The 22,852-nt window shown below is 43.4% G+C and overlaps 1 protein-coding gene across 1 annotated transcript in view; it reads left to right on the forward strand.

Moving 5' to 3' along the window:
• PRKCG (protein kinase C gamma) overlaps positions 1–22,852 on the forward strand; it is a 1,699,783-nt gene that overhangs the window by 1,350,119 nt on the left and 326,812 nt on the right. The window contains exon 6 of the mRNA XM_069637367.1: positions 9,888–10,044. Coding sequence (XP_069493468.1) covers positions 9,888–10,044 — 157 coding nt within the window. The remainder of the gene's footprint in view (positions 1–9,887; positions 10,045–22,852) is intronic.

The raw sequence follows: 22,852 nt of genomic DNA on the forward strand, positions 1-22,852 counted from the left end.
CTGCCTTTACCTCCACAAGCAAGAAGCTTGTAGTAAAACAGGAACACGACTGCAAAGATGCCCACAAAGATGCTCACAAAGTACATATAGGCAAAATGTTATGCCTTTCATAAAGTGCATTTTGAAGTTACATAAAAAATGAAAGAGTTCTATGAATAGCAAAGCCTTTTCATTTTGGAAGCACTGTTGATAATTGACAATATGTGTCCTCCATGTTTCATTAACCGGGCGTGGATGCTAATTATTGCAAAAAAGCATCTCCTGACATTTGTACAGCATACCTGATTGTCAAATAAAGTAACAGCAGCAACTGTATCATGTAGAATCCAAATAACATATCCCAGCATTGCTGTTAAACAGACTCTGCTGCCTCCTGCGTTCACTTCCAGTTGACAATTTCCAAATTGTATCTACGTGGATCCAGTTGCTCACATATCTTTACATCTCCTGATTTGCTATCAAGAAATGTCTGAGATGATTTCATTTTATCAGGTGAATTCCATTACTGAAATCCATATGCTTCAACCAACTGGATACAGTAGAAACAATTTCATGAATGTCAATTGTAAGTTTACTCACAGCTGTTATGGAAATACTCACAATAGTACACCCCTTCTGTAACCAGCCACTGCTGACTTAGGTTTTTTACTTGAAGACAGAGTGACCTGTTGGTAATTCCAATGTACTATTTCCAAATAGTTTCTTTTAGTTTCAGTTGCTGACATATGGGTTACCACACATCTCCTGAACTGCTCTGGAGAACGATTTAGTGGTGATTCTTGTCCATCCCAGTGCACCAAACCACCCTCTTTCTCTCTGACTTTACATCTGCAGACAACACCATCAAAGCTCCACTCTTTTTTCATACTAATCACTAGACCACTTTCCCTCACTCCTCTTCATTCTTCTTTCCCTCACTCCCTCTTTTCCTCATTCCTCAGCACCCATCGTTGCCTCACTCCTCTTATTCCCTCTTTGCAATGCCTATAACTAGTTGCTTTGCCAGTGCTGGTTTAATTCTCATATAGCACTTCTTAAGGTGATCACTGGGTTGTGCACACTCAATTTTGACACTTGCAGAAAAGAGAAAGGTGATTTGCCCAGGATCAATCGGGGGTAATGTGGGGAGTCCAGTTTGTCTCTTTCCATTTTAGACACTTGTGCCTGCAACAGTATGACACAACTGTGAATTGCCATATCAAGCAAAGTTATCAAGCCTACCACGCAAATATTTATTGTGCATGGGGTAGAAATAAATATCATAACTCTTATAGTTTAACCACGGGACAGGATGCAAACTGTCTTGCTCAGACCCTATCCCCAAGCAATCTCCCCACTCACCAAAAGTTGTAGCCCATCATTTGTTTGACCTTTCTGTGAAATAACTAAGGCTTATAATGGAACTTGACAATATATTCGCTGTTTTTTTGCTTTGTTTACTTGTTTATTTTACTCCTGAAATACTTACACCTAAGAGATTTACAAAGATTAAAGAATTGGAAAAATAAAAGTTAAACAACAGAACAGAATAGAAAAGAAAAAGATGAAAGAAGGACTATAAAGAATGAAATGTAAAGGTGAACCAGAAGTCTAGCAAGATGGCAAATGCAAGACAATATGAGATTAAAGCCAAAAACAAAAAAAATAGGATAATAGATTAGACTTTAAACTTCAGATGGCACAGAAAGAGGAAGGCATCCAAAACAAGGGAAGCACTCAAGAAATTAGCCACTCAAACACATATATGTTCAGGCAGAACAGATGGTCCAACTTTCACCAAACGAAGATACTCCTGCACAAAATAAAGATGGCTACTCATAGATAATCAAAACAAAAATAGACCCACTAAAACCAAGTAGGAAGCCCAGAGGCACTCTCTTTGGCAACTGCTGTATAATTCCAAGAAAATGATGAATAGCATTCATGAACACAATACAATTTTAATTCAACAGAATCGTTTTTACTAACATAACCATGTTTCTCTTAAAATAAAAAATAATTTCTTACCAACATAGAAATATTGTTTCAAACAGCCATTTAGGCTGTATTGTAAATTATACCAAAAACGTTTAAACAACATATAATACAAATATTTTTTTCACAACATTGTTTTTCACTTAAATACATTAGTTCCCCCTAAAAGTTTCTTCATAATTTGAAGTTTAAAGAAAGTTATTTGTATGTGGATGAATAGCTCTCACTAGGTGGTATTCATGTCCGAACGTTCTGCCTGATGTGTTTCGGATCTAATGATCCTTCTTCAGGGAATCAAAATCCTCTCTCCTATAATTGTAGGCGAAAGATTTGACAATCATTAAGTTAAATAGTACCAATCTTGTGCATGCTCTTCTCACAAGAAGTACCAAAAGTATCCAAACTTTGTAACCAATAAAACAGGTGTCAGAGATCTATTAACCCTACTGGTGCTCCCCCTTATCATCCGATACATGAAATGTAAGAAAGCTTACCATGATTCAAAGTAGCCATTTCTCTTCAAAGGTCAGTAAAGCCAGGTTGTCTAAATCACCCAATCATACACCAAATCTGCATTATACCAACTCACAATCAGTAAAAAAAAAAAAAAATCCTAAAGTGTTCTTACACCCTTCTCATCTAGTAGATCAATTGTAAGGAAGCTTACCAGAATTCAAAGTAGCCAACGCTCCTCAAAGATCAAAGAAGCATTACAGTCTAATTCACCACAATCACACGTCAAATCTCTGGAATACATTACACAAACTAGCAGTCATTGAAACGTTCTGTTTTGCACAACATCTTTATATAAAAACACTACTTCAAATCTCACCACTACTAAGCCATAAAATTCAAAATGTGTAACCATGTGATGTACTGGGAACGAGCAGATGAGCAGAAGAAGCAGCAACTTCTCCCTCTGGTACTCGCTTGTATGTAATGGGCCTGGAACTGTCCTATGACCCATACCGGACATAGGCACATGTACTGGTGCCTGCACAGAAAGCTGCTATAGTACATTTAATATGCTATGTATGGGAAAAGATTACAAAAAATGAATATTCGTAAATAGTAGGTGAATTATGCATCTTTGAAAGTCAGCTTGTACCATGTGTAACCTAATATTTATGTAATAAGGAAATCTATGCAAAAATACCCATCTTCACTGTATTGTATAACAAAACGTCTGCAGGTGCTTAAAGACGAAACTAGTATCAGAATAGAACACCATATCTAGTACTCCAAACTTACAGTAAGATAACCTATTTCATCAATGTCTGATGTAACACCAGGATGGCGGCCGTCTTAAACGGAACTTCCCACAATTTAAACAAATGGTCCACATGATCTTAAGCAACTTAATACAGTAAGAATATGCTTCTCGACCATATGCTAAACATTTTCAACCTGTAATCATGCCATTTATAAATAGTCCACAGTGAATCGCACATATATCCAGAGAAATTATTTTCTATAGTAAAGGGTAAAATATTGATATTGTTACAATCATGTTTAACAAACCGTAAGAGTCACCTTTTTTTGCTGACCATTTTCAGATTTGAATCATACCATAGGCCCATCAACATTTTTTAGATTATTTAGATAATCCTACAAATCTATACAATGGTCATATTGATATATTGAGTGCTCAAGCAATATTTCCACGGCCAATTGCAGCATATTATGAGCATCCTCATTTTAAACAGTCTATATAGAGAATACCTTGTTATTTATCTCACTGGTGTATAAACAAAGCTAAATGACTAATCACAACTTTACGAACAACCCTACGGTGTACCGTAAATAAGGTAGGTAATCGCCTCATCATAAATTGAATATTTAATCAAAAGGAAGCATCCTTCACTTACATTAGTCATTTTCCACACAAATCATAATCTATATATTACTCTGTACTTAGCAAATGACTAATCGTTACTTAATAAACAACCCATTTGTGTACAGCCATACACCTTCGTCATAAACTCAATATCAAATCATATGGTGAGATAGGATCCTTATCATACATTTACCTTTTTTTTAATAAAAACTGTAACTTTTATATACAGCCATTAGTGTGCATAAGTAACATGGCCAATGATAATGTCCACACCTGTTCAAGTGTAGACATTTGCAAATGTTATGATACATGAGGTATTTTCAAAAACCGCCTATCATTACATCAATAGGAATCTCAAAACCTCCCAGAGGTATAGTATGCCAAGTTTGAAGACCCTCAATTTATAGATAGCATATGAGGTCTCAATCTAGATGAATTTCCTTCAGGGACCTAGCGTCCAATTTCTCAATCCAATAAATGTCCTACTGATGGAGTAGGATGTTAAGGTCCCCTCCTCTCCTAGGTGTTTTCATTATCTCTAAAATGGCAACTTGCATCTCGTCAATCGTATGTTAATGTTTTACAAAGTGCACAGTCATGAGAGATTTCACATTTTGTGTGCGTATGTTTGACTTATGTTCTATCTTCCTTGTAATGGCTTTTCTCGTTGTCAATCCAATATAGTAGAAGCCACACGAGCATCGCAATCCATATATCACATTCATTGTGTCACATGTTGCAGAATGATGGAGCAAGATTTTCTTTCCACTGTAGGGGTGATTGATTGACTTTCCCTGAATAACATTTCCACAATGTTTACATGGAACTGTACCTACTTGTGTAATCTGTATTTGTCCCTGAGTCACATATTCAGCTTTCACAAGATTATTTCTCAATGACCGACCTTTTCTGTATGCGAATGTGAGAAAAGATGGAAATAATTGTGACAATGTGGGCTCTAAATTCAATATATCCCATTGCTGTTTCATTATCTCTTTGATTTGTATACTTGTCAGGTGAGTACAAAGGCAGTGAATATGGCAAAGGAAATGTGCACAAGATCACACAGTGAATAGCTTTGAGTCAAACAACATGCACACAGGAACCAAGACACATGTATACTAAAACCCAGGAGTGCAAATAGAGTGTGACAACAATGCAAATATATAGAAATGGATGTGGGGTAAGCACTTAGAAGTTCCTTATGGTTACAAGGAAAGTCGGCAAGCTCCTTACCCACAAATGCTGTTACAGGTACTGACAGTGCTACGCCCACGTACAGGGCAAGCAACGACAGGATCTGTGAGCAAACACTCTTGATGCTATTGAATAAGGTAACTCAAAAAGAGTACTCACGAGGACGGGAAATACAACTTGATTGTCAGCAAGCCCACAAACCCTGTTGATCAAACAAGGATGCAGAAAGGCTATAACAGCAATGGGAGGATAGCTAAATACATAAGACTCAAGACAAGGGGCAAGTAGGAATAGTGATTACAGAATAGTGAGGAAAACATAGGAATTCACACAGGAGCTAGCTACAACACCACACCACACCTAAACATAAATGGGAAAATAAATGCAGAAGTGCAAGTGAAAACCTGGAATGGATTCCAAGAGAAAGTAAAGGAACAGGAGCAGAGAAAACGTAATTACAAAGGCAAACCTCCCACACCCATCCAAGGAAACAGGCACAAAGCTAAATCTATAAAGATGAAAGACTAAAACATCAAGGTTTACAGCAGCAAAGGGCATAGTCAAAGAAATATAGAACACAGGAAAAATGGGCTGCACCAAATAGGAAAGCACTGACAAATGCTGCCTGCAAACAGAGGAAGACAGAAAGGGAATCTAGGAAGCAGAAATCAATTAAGCACATTAAATTCAAATCCAGGGGTAAGCAACAAGAAATAGAAACTACGAACTAGGCACAAAGCTAGGAACCAGGAACAAGGAACAAGGGACCAGTCACAAACAGGAAAACTGCATCAATGACCAGCGCTGGACTGAAGCAAACTGAGTCTTTTAAAGCTGCTGAACAAGCTCACGTCTCAGGTGTGCTGCTTGCTGCACCTGCATCCACAGGTGTTGCCTATCCTCCCCCCAACCTTGTCCTGCAAGGGTGTAGATGAAGCAGTGGGCCAGGCATTCTGGGAAGCATAGTCATTTGATTAAAGCAGTATGCTGGCTGCCAAAAACCTGGAATGGATCTGGAAGGGAAGTAGCTTGGAAAATAAGGATTTAGCACTCGCACTTTATTACAGCACGGTAGCATAAGGTTCAGAAGGAAATTCCAGTAGGGAATAAACCCCAAATCATGCCCCCAAGTGGTGGGAACGGGAGCTAAGGGAGCGAGTCGTGACAATGCTTTGCGAGGGGTATGTAGTGACTTTCGCCAGTTTAGGAATAGTTCTGACTGGCTTAGGCTGTTATAAAGATTCCAGTGACATTTTTTCAACTTTACTTGAAGTTCTTTCAATCACTTGTACATCATAGTTTCTTATGAGAAATCGTTGTTTCAGTTCTCTGGATTTATCCTGATAATAAGCATCATTGGAGATTAATCTTCTGAACCTTAAAAATTGGCTCAGAGGAATGCTCTTGATCGTTCTTCGGGAGTGGAACGTCCTGGCGATTAACAAACTATTTCTATCAGTCGACTTTGAAAGAAACTGTTTTACTGAAAACTCCTTCTTTAGTACAAACTGCCATGTTAGGAAATATGATGTTAGGGTGTAGATAGTTCATACATTTAAAAAAAAATGCTCAAGTCCCTCAAATATTCCTTCCCAAATTCCAAAAATATCATCGAGGTATCGAAAAAAACATATTCTATTTTGTGTTCAATTCAAGTTATTTCAATTATGCTCAAACTCTAGATGTTGCATAAATGATTTTGAATTGCTTGTGGCCATCACTGCTCCCATTGATGTCCCAGAGATCTCTACAAAGTATCTGTCCTCAAATCAAATCTAAGGACATTATTTTGTAAAATAATCTTCAATAAAGATATCAAAAACACTTTGGGCCTCATTACGAGTCAGGCGTTAAGGGTTTTACGGCGCCGTAAACGGCGCCGACCCTTAACGCCTGATTACAAGGTCCCTTTGCGGGATGGTGATTTTAACACCTGCTTTTTGCAGGCGTTAAAAACCATGCCGCAAAGGGACCTTGGTGCTAAGTATGGTGCCGCAATTTGCAGCACCGTACTTAGCGCCTTCCCCATTCCCATTATGCCCTATGGGGCAAAAATGGGAATGGGGAAGGGCCATGGCGGAAGGGGGAATTACCACTCCGCCAACCTCGGAATGGGGTGGTAATTCCCCATTCCGCCATGGCGGAGTCGGAGAGTTACCGGCATGAACCATGGTGCTATTAGCACCATGGTCCATCCGCCAGGGTCGTAATGAGGCCCTTTATCTCCCATGCAGTGTCTTGCATTCAACAGCAACCATTCAATGGATTCCAGTTAAAAGTCCACAGGGGAAAGTCTCTCTAGAAATTATCAATTACCACGAACATATGTAGCTCCCTCTTGAATAAGGGGCTGAAGTACTCTACATACTGTGCCAGTGGTTCCAATGGGCTGTTTGTCACATTGATTATTGGATTCCCCGGTAGCTTGTTCGTACTCTATGAGATTTAAGTAATCTATATAGAATTGGCATTGTTGGATATAGATTTGTTAAAAAGACCATTGTATGATGAGAGATATATTTATTCCTTTCTGCCTCTCTGAGAACTTCATCGAATAGAACTCTTACACATTCTATGGGATCAAAAGTGATCTCCATGTAGGTGTCCTTATCAACTAAAATTCTCTCATTCTCCATGAAGTAATCCTTTTTATTCATTATAACCAAAGCTCCCCCTTTGTCCGCTGGCTTTAGTATAATAACTGGATTAATCCATGATCTTTTCAGGACATAGGGCCTCATTACAACCTTGGTGCTAAGTGCACCAACTTTACCACCATGGTGTAAACTCTGTTTACACCATGGTGGATGGCGGATTTACCGCCCCATTCCAAGGTGAGTGGGGCGGTAAATCCCCATTTCCCATTTTCCCTTCCCCATTCCCATTTTTGCCCCATAGGGCATAATGGGAGTGGGGAAGGCGCTAATTACGCCGCCGTAAATTACGGCGGCGTAATTAGCACCATGGCAGGTTAGCGCCATGGATTTTAACGCCTGCTAAAAGCAGGCGTTAAAATCAGAATCAGGCGTTAAGGGTTAACGGTGGCGTTAACCCTTAACGCCTGAGTTGTAATGAGGCCCATAGTGTTGCTGATTAGTGAAATGATTGGGTCCCTTAGGTTAAAATTTCACTTTACCAAATTCCTGTAGAACTTTTTTCTGAAACACATCTAGAGTTGCGTTTCGGATGGCTGGGATAAAATTAATTTTAACTCTCATTTCTAAAAATTCAGGAACTTCACTATCATCCTGTTCCTCGATTGTTTCAAAGAACATTTTAAGGTGCATTTTGCATATTAACTTAAAGAAATCGATTGTTTCTTCCAGTAAAGTACTAGTGAATCTAAGTAAAAATGTGAGACCTTTCTGAAATATTGATTTCTCAAACTTAGATAACCTATAGTCTGAAATATGAATAACAAGTTTTCTGAGCTGGTATTCCCTTTTTGGAGGATTTTTTCTTTTTCCCTCGTCCCGTGATGTTTGGTCTAAAAAGGATACTTGAAGGTTAGATCAGGAGGTGCCTTCGTCAAAGGGATCTGGGGTGTCCCTAATATCAACCTCTCCAATTGGTGGACTAATAAAAGTCACTTCAGGTGGCCAAATCAAAGGACCAGTGCTAAGACTGGGCAGACAGCTGAAATAGTCAAATGCACCCCAAAGCACCGCAGCAGCAGGAATGTAAGAAAAAATTACTCTGCGATGCAGGATGGTAATGAAAGACACTGTCGGCTCAGCCAGCATTACAATCAGCCCGCCGCTCACCATCTTCACTAAAGCACAGCAGCCCCCAAGCCTACACCAGGGCAATGCTGCAGCGGCCGAACAGCAGCGTTAACAAAGCCACAAGAGGAGACTGTACTTGCAACAGGGGGACATCACGGGCTCCACGGAACGGCACTGGAGTGCCCCGGCGTCCATGCCAGAACTCAGCCAGTCTGCCAGCCAAGAGAAGAAGCGAATGCGGAATGCAGGAACCTGTGCCGGTGCCCAGAGCCATCACGGCACATCTGTTAAAGAAACATTTTGTGCAAAACAAGTATGGTTCACTTTTATGAGATATGACCACTGGGAATGCATACCTTGAAAACATAATACTGTAAAATAGGTGGATTCATACAATAGAACTTAATATCAAATGCAAGTAAAGACACATGTTGTAAAATAAGATTTGAGAATATGACAAACCTAATAAAATGACCCATATGAATGGCAGTCAGTGAGGAGAAGGTATGAACAGCTCCATGCACCCTTTCTTATTTAGTTCCCTGAACAGAGGTCTGGCACTGCCACACAGACACTAAAACAAAATAAAAGGTAAATGCTCACCTCAGGCCCCGTATAAAATTTGAGGCTCCAACGCAAATTGCCCCCACCCCTCCCTGCACCAAGCCTACCAGAGACACTAAAACATTTTGTTGGTGTGAACTGGTAGGCACTTTGAGTAAAGGGTGAAACACTGCTGGATAGTCACTATTTAGGACGCACTTCAGTGACAGGACTTCAGAGACTAGGACTTCTGGTCAAAAGTGGTCCCTGTTTACACACATTTACAAACTTACCCACGGTGAGGTGTCATGATTTCTAATTTGCCATATCGCATTAAAAAAAAATTCAATTCAATAATGCAACATTTATCAGGCAAAGGTGCAACCAGGATATGGCTGACAACTGAACGCAGTTGTTCTACTAATCATTCAGAATCTTGCACACATGCACCACAGATCTTTACGGATCGGCCCAATGTTTATTCTGCTCTGACTTGCACCTGGAAGGAAATTGTTTTTCGGGTGGCAGATTCCTCCTATTTGTTGTTGGACATGTTCTGTAAATCTGTAGAAACCTGCTGTGCTGACTGACTGTTAAATTTCCTTCCACAGTGGGAGAAGCACGCAACCTCATCCCCATGGACCCAAATGGACTCTCTGACCCATATGTGAAGCTGAAGTTGATCCCGGACCCTAAGAATCTGACAAAGCAGAAAACCAGGACTGTTAAGTCGACACTCAACCCGATCTGGAATGAGTCCTTCATATTGTAAGTAAAATGTTGTCTGGCATGCTGTCGCACGCTCCCTTCTCCATTAGGAATTTTTATTAATGAAAATGATTGCATCAACTTAAATATCATTGGTCATTTAACTGTCTGAAATATGCATCTTTGTGTGTGAGACCTCTACGGTTAAGAAAACTCCTGCAAATGGGTATGTATTCATTAAGTTTTTATTGTTATTGTAATGAACTGCATGCCTCTTGTGGCCAGTGAATTTGTGAGTAAGAGGTGAGCAGCAAGAAGGTAATCGGAGAATGAATAGAGGCAAGTTGAAGGTTTTGAAGTCCTTCCTGAACCTAAGGAAGTTGATTTGCATATGGAGGGAGATGGGGTCGAGAGTTTCAGAGTTTGTCAATAAGACGTGAGATGACTTCCCCACCCTTGATCATCTTGTTGATTTATGTAATGTGAAGCACTACAGCATGATCAATCCTAGAGTCATTCCTGGTGAGTGGTCGGTCAATTTGCAATAGATGACAATCGACACAATGCCATGAAGGGTTTTGCCGATTATGCAAGCAGCCTTGAATTGTTCTCTTTTATTTTTTTTTATTTCTTTTTTGCATTTAAATAGTAAAAGACAATTTATTTAGTAAAAATAAAAAAACAAACAAAACAAGACAGACAACACAAACACCAACAATACCAAACAAAACAAGCAAACATAAATGCTACTTAAATCATCGAGACGTCCTCCAATCCTGTCAAACGATAATGCGCAGTCAACTACCGCATTAATATCGGCACGTCCGTCCGTTGTTACTTCCGAACTTCTTGTTCCATTCTGTCTCACGAATTGCAACTTTGTCTATCCAGATGCTCCATTTTAACATACGGTGATGATTTTTTTTTACTGGTCGAGGATTAGATGTTCTAGAAATGTTATCATTGCAATCACATTATTTGTTTTCTTTCCTGCAATCAATACTGTCCAGCATTACTACATGTCTTATTTTTGAAAATCCGTTGGTAACTGTTGGAAAAAGGTGGTACGTCTCTCAACTATAGCAGGACAATAGATTATCCATTGCTTTAAGGTTTCAATTTCCAAGATGTTTTTATAGTGGCGGCAGGAATTGCTCTCACACATCTTCCTGATAAATCTCACTTCATTTGTAGGTAGTAAGTTAAGTCTTGATCTCTTACATTTTTGTCAGGGAATTGTTTTAGGTTGTCACAGGTAGTGCCCAGATGTCGGGACTCTCCTGAAATGTGTGCAACAGATTGAAATTGTCCAGCGGAAAACTTCAGAGTTTGGATCCAGTCGAATGTCATAGTTTCTTTTGGCATTGCATAGGATTAGCAATTAAAGGAATGGTTCGCCCAAAAATTTTTATTTAAAAAATAGATAGGCAATATAAAAAAAAAACGATTGCCATTTTTTTTTTCGAAGTCCCTATGTAAAATTTTGAGCAATTCAAGCTCAAAGATAGCACATGGGGGCATCCATTTTGTGAAATGGATGCCCGCCGCTGTGCTCGCTTTGGCTTTTGCGGCACTAATGAAGGAAAAGCCAGCCAGCTGTAGTAAACAAAAGCTACCACTGGTTGGCTTTTCCTTCATTGGTGCTGTACGCGGAGGACGGGGACCGGAGACTACAGGCAGAAAAGCTGCAGCTGCATCTCGGTAAGTGCTATTTTTTAAATAAAAATAAACACTAGCTGCGTTTTTTTTTTTTCTAGGTTTTCCGGGCTGGAGGAGCCTGAGAAACTCAGAAAGAAAAACCGCAGCTTTAAAAACACAACCGCGTTGTGTTTCTGCCTGCCGTGGCAATCACTTTGAGTCTCCGGTGCTCCCCCATGGGAGCACCGGAGACCTAAAGTGAAAGCCAAGGCAGGCAGAAACACAACACGGTTGTGTTTACATGCCGCAGTGTTTCTGCCTAAATCTGATTTCCCATTTGGGGCTCTAGGGCTCTCCACGGGGGGCCCGAGAGCCCCAAATGGAAAATGCTAAATGCTGCAGTGTTTCTGCCTAAATCTGCTTTCCCATTTGGGGCTCTAGGTCTCCCCGGGAGCCCTAGAGCCCCAAATGGGAAAGCAGATTTAGGCAGAAACACAATGCGGTTGTGTTTGAAAACGCTGCAGTTTTTCTGAGTTTCTCAGGCTCCTGTTTTCAAACACAACCGCATTGTGTTTCTGCCTGCCGTGGCTATCACTTTGGGTCTCCGGTGCTCCCCCATGAGAGCACCGGAGACCCAAAGTGAAAGCAAAGGCAGGCAGAAACACAACACGGTTGTGTTTACATGCCGCTGTGTTTCTGCCTAAATCTGCTTTCCCATTTGGGGCTCTAGGGCTCCCCGTGGGGAGCCCTAAAGCCCCAAATGGGAAAGGAGATTTAGGCAGAAACACAACGCGGTTGTGTTTGAAAATGCTGCGGTTTTTCTTCCTAAGTTTCTCAGGCTCAGAGGAGCCTGAGAAACTCAGAAAGAAAAACCGCAGCGTTTTCAAACACAACCCCATTGTGTTTCTCCCTGCCGTGGCTATCACTTTGGGTCTCCGGTGCTCCCCCAGGTGAGCACCGGAGACCCAAAGTGAAAGAAAAGGCAGGCAGAAACACAACACGGTTGTGTTTACATGCCACTGTGTTTCTGCCTAAATCTGCTTTCCCATTTGGGGCTCTAGGGCTCCCTGCGGAGAGCCCTAAAACCCCAAATGGGAAAGCAGATTTAGGCAGAAGCACAACGCGGTTGTGTTTGAAAACGCTGTGGTTTTTCTTTCTAAGTTTCTCAGGCTCGGAGGAGCCTGAGAAACCTAGAAAGAAAAACCACTGCGTTTTCAAACACAATAACGTTGTATTTATGTTTGCGGTCGCTTCAAAAGTGACCGCAAACATAAATACAATGTTTTTAAAGCTGCGGTTTTATTGCTAGGATTTCCGGGCTCCTCCAGCCTGGAAAACTTAGAAAAAAATCTGCAGCTAGTGCTTATTTAAAAAAATAAATAAATAGCACTTGCCGAGATGCAGCTGCAGCTTTTCTGTCTGTAGTCTCCGGTCCGCGTCCTCCGAGTCCCGGCAGCAATGAAGGAAAAGCCACCCAGTGGTAGCTTTTGTTTACTATAGCTGACTGGCTTTTCCTTCATTAGTGCCGCAAAAGCCAGCACAGGCGGGCAGCCATTTCACAAAATTGATGCGCCCATGTGCTTGCTTTTTCAATTTCTGAGCTTGAATTGCTCAAAATTTTACATAGGGATTTTGAAAAAAAAAACGCCAATCGTTTTTTTTTTTATGTTGCCTATCTGTTTTTGAAATAAAAAGTCTTCTATGGAATTCCAATTTCAATCAGTTCCTGACATAAGTTACCTATCCAATGTTGTAGCACCACCGTTTGGGAGGCTATGACTTCCTTGCACAGCAATTCTAAGATCTCAGGGTGTCAGGGTACAATGCATTTCCTGAATAAGTTCAGACTTTTCCATACAACAATTGACTTCAGCGATGATAGACCCAGCTAGTGTCTTATTTTTTGCATTGGCACGGATTGTGGAAAGCCAAAAACTTTTTTTTAAAAATAGACTCTGTAGTGAAATCCACGTTTTTCCCAGGATATGTGGCATTGCATCAGATCCATAAGCTAACGGTGGAACTACTTTAGAGCAGTAAAATGTCAATATGGGGAGAATATAAAAGCGTCCATACATATGATTTACCACAATCGCCTGACTAGACAAGGCCTTGGTGGCTGTTTTTAAGTGACTTTCCATAGTCCTTTTGATTATGGTGTCACTCAGCCACACCCCTAGGTACTTGAATGTTGTTACTTGTTCGATTTTTTCTCCATCAAGACTCCAAGAGTGGGCATTTTTCCCTTTATTTGAATTGACAAACGTGAACATTTTTGTCTCCGACTTGTTTATTTCAAGATTGTTGTCACTGATGAATGTTTGCAGGGTGTTTAGCTGTCTTTGCAAACGTACTGTCATCTGATCTATTGAGACGATATAATCTGCATAAAGTAATCAAAGTATTGGCACCTCTCCAAGCACTGGGAGAAAAGTTATTTTGTCAGAATCAATATTTTTCAGATCAGCGAGAAAGAAATTGAATAAGGTTGAGGCCATAATGCATCCTTGTTTTACTCCTCGTGCAGTAGCTGTTTCTTTAGATAGCGACCCTTTCTTATTCAATCAGATGCACAATGATGTATCTTGATGCATGGCAATTATTGGTGTGAGAATGGGGGATGGACATTTCTTTGCTTTCATTTTTTTCCACAACATTTGCCGATCGAAATCTTGCACCAAAACTATGAATGCCATGAAAGCTTTGGTCTGTTTACTTTGAGATTGACTTTTCAACATATTGATGATTAAGATGTGGGTGATTATCCCACACCTCTTACAAAACCAGTTTGTAGAGGGTCGTTAGCTCCTTCTGTCATGGACCATGTGCGGAAATGATTTAAGATGATCGCACTGTAGAGTTTACCTATGACATCTAAAAGCGCAATGGGGCGATAGTTTCTCAAATCGTCCCTGTCCCCCTTCTTAAAAATGGGGACAATAATCCCTTTTTTCCATGATGGAAATATTTGATGTCTTGTCGATATTCGCATTAACAAGGTATATATAAAGTCCGTCCACTCATTTGGATGTTCTCTTAACATGAGATTAGTAAGGCTGTCTGGCCCTGGTGCTCGAGAGTTGTTTAATCGGTTAATTTGATAGCAAATGTCATCTTGGCTACTTGGCACAACCCATTGCTCGAGACCTTCATTCAACCTGTCCATTTCCATACAGGATTGAGGTCTGTGTGTACTTTCTCAAAGTGCCACATTCATCTAGCTTCACCAATCGGATTTGATTGAATCTCCATAATTGGTTGCGCTTTACTTGATTTAATTAAAGCCCAAAAGTTCTTTGTGTTCTTGTTTACTAAGATCTTCAACATGGCTTCTGAATCAGCTTGATATATTGCATATTTCCTTGATCGCAGCCAAGTTTTAAAGTTTCTTTTTTCAACTCGATTACTTTCAACACTCACAGTAGATCTTGTTTTTTTTGCCTCTCTTTCTAGATTCCAATTTTTTCCCCGCCGGTTTACTAGCTCCTATTATAAACATGGAGATGTGGATTTAGTAACCCTTGTCTATTTGAAGTATCCCGGTGGTGTGTTGTTCTCTTTTCGAGCCGATTGGAGTAACTTTAGAGCTGTAGAAATGTGGTCTTGGTAATTGAAGTGGATCACAAGTAAGGGTGCAGCATTTTACACCGAGCAGGCGAGTGAGCTGTTTGAATTTGCAACCAAGTTGCAGACTCTTTCTGTAATCTAGGAGCCTGAGATTAAGGTGTGAACAGTGTCAACTCTGTTGGAAATGATAGAAAGAAGAGTAAGAGGTGAAGGAATTATAGCTGGATGAAACAGGGTTTTATGACAGTGTTGACTGTGAGGGGTAGGTTTTGATCAATAATTAAGCCATAGTCTTTAACGAAGTTGGTGAGAGAGGGAGAGATTCCAAGGTTGGAGGGGACCTGTGGGGAATGACTGCAGGTTCTTTAATAAGACCAAGTACGAGTGAGTGTTCCATGCAGGGTTTATGAAGTGCTGCAGGACATGGGCATAGGATAAATCCCCCCACCAATTTATTTGGGGGTATATAATGCCTTTTATCCCCCCCACAATTCACTTGCATCCAGAGAAATTGCTCTATGTGTCAGCATAAAGCCGTCCCATCGTGAACAATTACAAACGTTACTTTAACTTTTACAGAGACGAGAAACGTCCTCCGCTCACCCAGAGGTGTGTATGAGAGGTGTATGAGAGGTGTGCTGCATATATCCTGGCTGGAACGATTACCATCTATATGCAAGGCAGCAAGCAGGCAGCAAGGCAGCAAGGTGTGCTCTGTGCTCACAGAGAGTCAGGCTGGGACTTGGCCGGCCAGCCCTCAAGCTGTAGCAGCAGCGAAATTTAAGTTCTTGTTGCATGACTTGGGGACCACACACTTCTCACGAAGGTCAATAAAAGATTAAAGATCCAATGACCTATGAAACAGTTCCTCTTTGAAATGCAGCCCCAAGTTCCTCTGAGACACAGATTTCAAGCCTTACTCTCAAATGGGCAGAAGATCCGCACACCCCACTCCTAAGGAGAGAAGCCCACATATGTTATGAGTGCTACTTCAGAAGAAATGACTTTCGATGCCACACATTAAATGGTACCTGAATAACTAACAGTCTCTACGCTAAAAAAGTGGACTCCACAAAGTGTTCATGTGTGTTAAAAACATTTCTAAAATAACACTTCAGGGTAAACTATGAAATAAAACTCATTGGCCCTCATTCCGAGTTTGAAAGTAAGGTAAAAACGATGCCGGTAAAGGATTACCGGCATCGTCTACCGCTAAGGGCTATTCTGACCAAGCAGACCGATATTAACGGCATCGTAAAGTACGATGCCATAAATAGTGGTCTGGGCGCGCACACGCGACACACCATGCTGGCATTAGCGGCATGCCGTAAACCGATAAGATCACAAGTGAGGCGGACATGCAAATAACGGCCTCATGAAGGTGGAAAAAGTGCATACCGGCAGGGCGTAAATACCGGCATCGCCGACCAGGCGTAAAGAGCCCTGAGCAGTGTTTACAAGTGCCAGAGGTGCACACAATCAGAACAGGTGGAGGCAATGGAGTCAGGGCCAGTACAAAAGGAGCACATCCACACACCACACCCCCTCCCACACCAAGATGATACCAATAGTATTAGCATTACTGGAGCTGGAAGCCCTGCTTGCAATGCCTCAACATCAACAACAACAACAGCCACCACCACAGAGGAGATGCAGGAGGAGAAGGAGGGTGAGACAGACCCAGCATGCCCCACCGGTGCAGCCATCGTTACCACCCTGGCAGCCCACAATCCCATGCATTAGAGCCAGTCCATTCAATCTAACCCCTGAGCAGATCCACACCCTGTAACGGCTTCACCGGGACACCATCACCACCATAGTGGACCTGATACACAACGACATAGTGAGCCTAATATAAATATGCACTGCCATCCCCCCTCTGAAGGTAGTGTCTGTGCTCCACTTCCTTGTCACAGGCACCTACCAGCACACAGTGGGGCACATGCATGGCATATCACAACCCTTATTTTCCCGGATTCTGAACCAAGTGCTGGATGCCCTCCTCAAGCACACAAGGGACTACATATCCCTACCACAGACTCCCCATGACATATTTGATACAAAAGTTGCCTTCCATGCACTGGCAGGCATGCCAAATTGTGTAGGTGCCCTCAACTGCACCCACGTGGAGTTGGTGGTCCCGCATGCCATGGAGGTGGTGTATCACACACGCAAGCAATACCACTCCATCAATGTGCAGATGGTATGCAATGCCAGCAAGATCATCACACATTGCTGTGCCCGATATCCCAGATCAACTCATGACTCTCTTGTCCTGCGGAATTCCACACTACTGCGCTTCATGGAGCAACATGCTGGACGATCTGCCTGGCTGCTTGGTGAGTTGCCTGACTGGGCCATGGCAGTGCATTGGGGTTGTGAGCTGGGTGGATGCATACTCCACCTGGGTGGGAAGGGGGGGATGCATACTCCACCTGGGTGGGAAGGGGGGATGCATACTCCTCCTGGTGGGAAGAGGGGGATGCATACTCCACCTGTGTGGGAAGGGGGGGATGCATACTCCACCTGGGTGGGAAGGGGGGGATGCATACTCCAGCTCAGTGGGAATGTTGATGTCAATGCACAATGTGCACATCACCGAACACTGTGCCCCAAAGCATCAGAAACGGTACATGACACCCAAATCCCATAGTGATGAAGTAAGGCCGACACCTATCACTAAATGAATAACAGGTAACCAGCCCACATCTCACAACACATGCACCACTCATCAGCGGCCCGCACACACCATAAGTCCATCCTGCACCATGCAGTGCATATGTACTATGTTGCTGTCTCCAGCATATCACCACACAGGACAATCATCCCTGGGAGTGCATTGAACTGAGCCAACCAGGGATTCCACAGTGTGTCACAGGTTCGGCACACCCATAGTGCTGCATGTCAACATGGAAATGATCAGTGCAGAATGCCCAATATTTTACAGACTACAGCCAACGCTTCCTACTACTAAATCTCACAGAACACAACACATCACTAATTTTACTCCAACACTGCTGTATGCATACACGATGCACGTGCAACAAGATGTCAGTGCACACCATGAATCATCAATCACACCATCAGTCCATTACACAGGACACATAGCGGGACCTGAAATGGGGTCAATGCATCCAGGGACATGTGCATGTGGGCACAAATTGACTGCACCCATGTGAGACTAGTGCAGTTGTCCAACATGAATGTGCGAACATTTACCTTCATTCCCCTCTCATGCAGGTGATGGTGGCTATCCCTTGAAGCCGTGGCTCCTGACCCCTGTCCGAAACCCACAGAACAGGCACAAGGAGGATTACAATCGTTCCTATACCCGTACAGGTGTGGTAATTGAGCAGACCTTTGGCCTGTTGAAGGCACGATTTTGCTGCCTCAGCCGGTCGGGTGGGGCACTCCTCTACATCCATGAGTAGGTGGCCAAGATCACCATGGCATGTGTAATGCTGCACAATATGTGCATCCGTCGGAACGTGCACCTGCCCCCTGACATGGAACTGCTACCACCTGATGATGATGAAGGGGAGGAGGAAGATGTGGCAGGACATCATCACGGTGCCGATTCACATGCTGTGCAGCAGTCAGTGATAGCACATTATTTCTGACACACTAGTCAGCACAGGGTGACATGATGGTAGGACATAGGGCACTGGGTTTGGGGATACATGTACACTATACACTGTGCAAGATTAAATGACACATGCGCAATGATGAATGTCCACTCTGGTTCTTTTTTTGTAACACAACCAGTGTATTGAAAGTAATAATATCAATGTGAATAACAAACCCTCCACCCCCTCTCCCTCTCCCCACAACTCCCCAACACACCCCCACCCACTCCCCCTTCCCCCACAACTCCCAAACACACCCTCACCCTCTCCCACACCCCCACAACTCCCCAACACACCCTCCCCCCTCCCCTCACAACTCCCCAACACACCCTCACCGCCCTCCCCCTACCCCCACAACTACCCCACACAAGTCCCATAGAGTCCACGGAGCCCACATGAGGCTGCCAGTAGAGTCACTAAGCACTCCCGGAGCCAGGGGGAGGCATGTCCCGTTGGCGCTGTGCACAGAGCAACCGGCTGAGCGGGCTGGTCTGTGTAGAGTTGCTTGTGGACGGTGTGTCCTCATGCTGAGACTGTTGGCTGGGAAGAGCTTCTTCCAAAGCATTTGCTATGCGGCCGAGCACCTCACAGAGGCAGTTTGTGTTTTCAGTGATGGACTGGCCCAGTGCCCTCAAATCCGCGCGCAACTCCTCCCTGGCCTGCCGATTTTCCTGCACAAATTCCGATATTAGGGCAGAGAGCTGGTCAGCACGCTGTGCTCCTGCGGCTGCACAAGTGGGCCTGCTGGGGATCTGGCTGGCATGCCCAGCCTGCACAACCTCGCTGGGACTGTTTACGGGACTGAAATATCCCCTGGTCTGTTCTTGCCCAGACTGCTCCGGTGTGTTGGTATCTACAGTGTCACTCATGGATACCTGGGGAGATGCCAATTGAGCTGGGGTGTGTACAACATCCACTGAGTCATCCTCAATGGTGCCCCAGATGTCATGGGGGCTGTCTTCGACTGCGAGGGTGGCTGTGTCTGCCACCTCCCCAGCCACACTGGACTCCTCCGACCGTGGCGTTGGACAGGTGTCTGCAGGCAGTGCAGTGAGTAGTGGGGGTGGGGGTGGTGTGCCCTCCACAGGCCTTGTTGTTGCTGGTGCATGTGTCCCTGTGTTGGCTTCCTTGCTGTGACCCAGTGCCCCATGGCTTGGCCCCTGGATGTGGAGGGACAATTGCTGTCCTGTGCAGGGGTGGTGTCCTCCTCCTCACTGTCGTGCTCACTGCCTGTGGGGGTGAAAGAGAGGGACGGCATGAGTGATGTTTGGATAGGCATCATACATACATTGGTACAATAGCACATCCACACAATTGTGGGTAATAGGCATTTGGGTTGGGAATGGCATGTCATTCCATACATGGGTGGTAAATGCAGCCATATGTCAGTGTCACTCATGTTGGCCAGGTACTGTGCTGTGTGACATGCTCACAATGTAGGTCATGCACGATGTGTGCCTCATGGGATTTCCTAGTTTGTGTGGTAAGTATAATGTGCGTTACGGCCTTGCACCAGGCATTGGCATGTGTCTCACTTGCTTTGGCATACTTTGCAGGGAGTGTGTGTGTGGCCGACCATGGCGTCACTCTTAGGGCAGACATTGGCATTGAATTTCATCACATTTGGCTTAGTAGTTTTTACTTGGAAACTCACCTCCATCAGCAGAAGAAGTGGCGCCACACTCCATCTATCGATTCTGGCCCTATCATGCTCGCACATGTTTCCTCCCACGGTGTGAGCTTAATTGGAGAACTTGGTCCTCCTCCGGTCTCCAAGGCCTGGGCACAGTTTGCCGAAAGTATGTTCCTCACCCTCAGCCGCAGGCCATCCCACCTTTTGCGGCAATCCTTGACCATGCGGGGGTGTTGCCCACTGCACTGACCTTCTGCCCGACTAGTGCCCATATTTCCTTTTTCCGCAACACTGCCTCCCTCCTCATGTTGCTATTTAACACTATCCCTGCGTGCTCATGCAGGGTGTCTACGAGCATTTGTAGTTCATCCGGGCTGAAGCGCTCCTTTTGGAGGTGGGCAGATCACTTCTTGGGTGCTTTGGGCATTGGTGGAAAGTAGGATGTGCTTTTTGAAAGTTCACCAGAGTCCCAGAGGTCCTGTGTGGTGAGGGTGGCAATGGATTGTGTTTTTAAAGATGACCTCTGTGCTCCTTCCCGATCCTCTGCAATGACGCCTTTTCCCGTTCTGCTATTTAACAGTGACCATAAATAGCAGTGCCCGCTAATTACGGTCACCGCTATTTACAGCCACCACTAATGCCGCTTTGGACTATGGCGGTAGTGCTATCTACGGTGCACTTCATGCCGGTAAGGGCTTTTGGGGGCCCTTTTGCAGAATGATGCTAGGTACCCTACCGGCATGGCGCAAAGCTCATGCCGCAAAGTCGGAATAGTCCGCTATTAGCGGGCTGCTGCCAGCTCGGACACGCTATTTGCACCATGCCGGTAAGGGACGGTACTTACCTCCAAACTCGGAATGAGGGCCATTGTCTCCCTGAGTGTTTTTCAGGACATTTGTGAAGCCCAGTATTATGGGGAACTACTACATTTGGAAAACATTTTTTAGTACAGAATCTTGAGGCTCATGGCATGAAGAAAATAAAAGCAATGTAATTGCAATTTTATTTGCACCCATTTAGACAACACAGCATTGCTTTCTGCTACCTAAGGGGGAGGAGTGTATAGATGTGTGCATGGTCTGTAAGAAGCGTGTGATGCAATGTCATTTTGCAAAATACCCCTTAAAAAACACAAAAAACATGGTATTACTCTGACCTGCCAAAGGCAATTTCCACTCTGTCTTTGTTTTGTGCAGTGCACTTGTAATGTGCACCTTTCATACACCTTCGTGCCATAGTCTGCGCTTTATAAATTGCATAATATTAATTGTATAACTGGGGCTGCAGAATAAATTACAGGGATGCAGAATAAATGGCAATGAGTGAGAAGTAGATTAAGAGAATCCCTTTTCTGACAAGTTCCTGTTCCTCTGCATATGATACTGTTTTATGCCATTGGCATGCATTGTCCTAGTCTCGTCTCCCTCTAAATTCTCAAACTCCCTACAGAGCCCCAGTTGCCCACTCAACCTTTGCATTCTTTCAAGATACGGGTGCACACCTGGTTTGTTTAAATTTAACAAAGATGGCTGGTTCGGTTCTACAGCGACTGTGTATTTGAAATAAAAAAGAGAGGGTTATTTTTGTTGTGGCACTAACTTTTTAACTCTCATAAGTCATGACAAATTGCTGCCTGCCTGTATGAAAAAGTAAGTACAGGCTGGCCACTTTATTAATGTGTTATGCGGCTATACATCGCACCTGACATGCCAATATTGGCTAGAGGTGGTCAACAGGGGTGCATAGCGGGCGCCACTGCAAACGATTGGAATTTAAATGATTTGCGGGGTGCAGAACTGAAGTGGAAGATGGTTGTAGCGTTTAGCTGCTGTTGAAGTGAAACTGCCATTGCTGCCACTCACTCGAAGGTGGGGATGCACAGGCCACCGCAGCCTAGGGGAGAGACAAGGCAGGTAGGATGCACATTTCCTAATAAGAGTTTTGGGTTCCCTGGTGCTAAGGGGGTGGTCTTGTGCACATGACTCAATGCTTTCGAAACAATAAACTATCCCACCAGCACCCTCAGTGCCCTTGACAGAATAAACAGAGTGGTGCGGGACCATCTGAGAATAAGATGGGCAACGTTATTCAGAGGGTTCAACTTCAGCAGGCAGTCGATGGCACACTGTGGTAGGCTAAGGTAGGTTGGATTTACTGCAATGTTTTGAGGCAAAGAAACATAACCATTCCAATCTGGGCCAAACATGATTTTGCATGCCTCAAAAATCCCAAATTCTGGGTTTATTCCATCCAAGTGCAATCAGATAAAAAGACTATTTTGACCTAGGATCGCCTCGTTTTTGACACATTGATTTTCAGCTTGTTAGCAAGCATCCTGCACCACATCAGTGACATACACTCTGGGGAGCAGGAAGGAACACAGGAGCCTTTCAGAGATGGTCTT

Source organism: Ambystoma mexicanum, chromosome 1q, assembly GCF_040938575.1.
Source record: "Ambystoma mexicanum isolate Mex_15411 chromosome 1q, UKY_AmexF1_1, whole genome shotgun sequence".
NCBI classification, from domain to species: Eukaryota; Metazoa; Chordata; class Amphibia; order Caudata; family Ambystomatidae; genus Ambystoma; species Ambystoma mexicanum.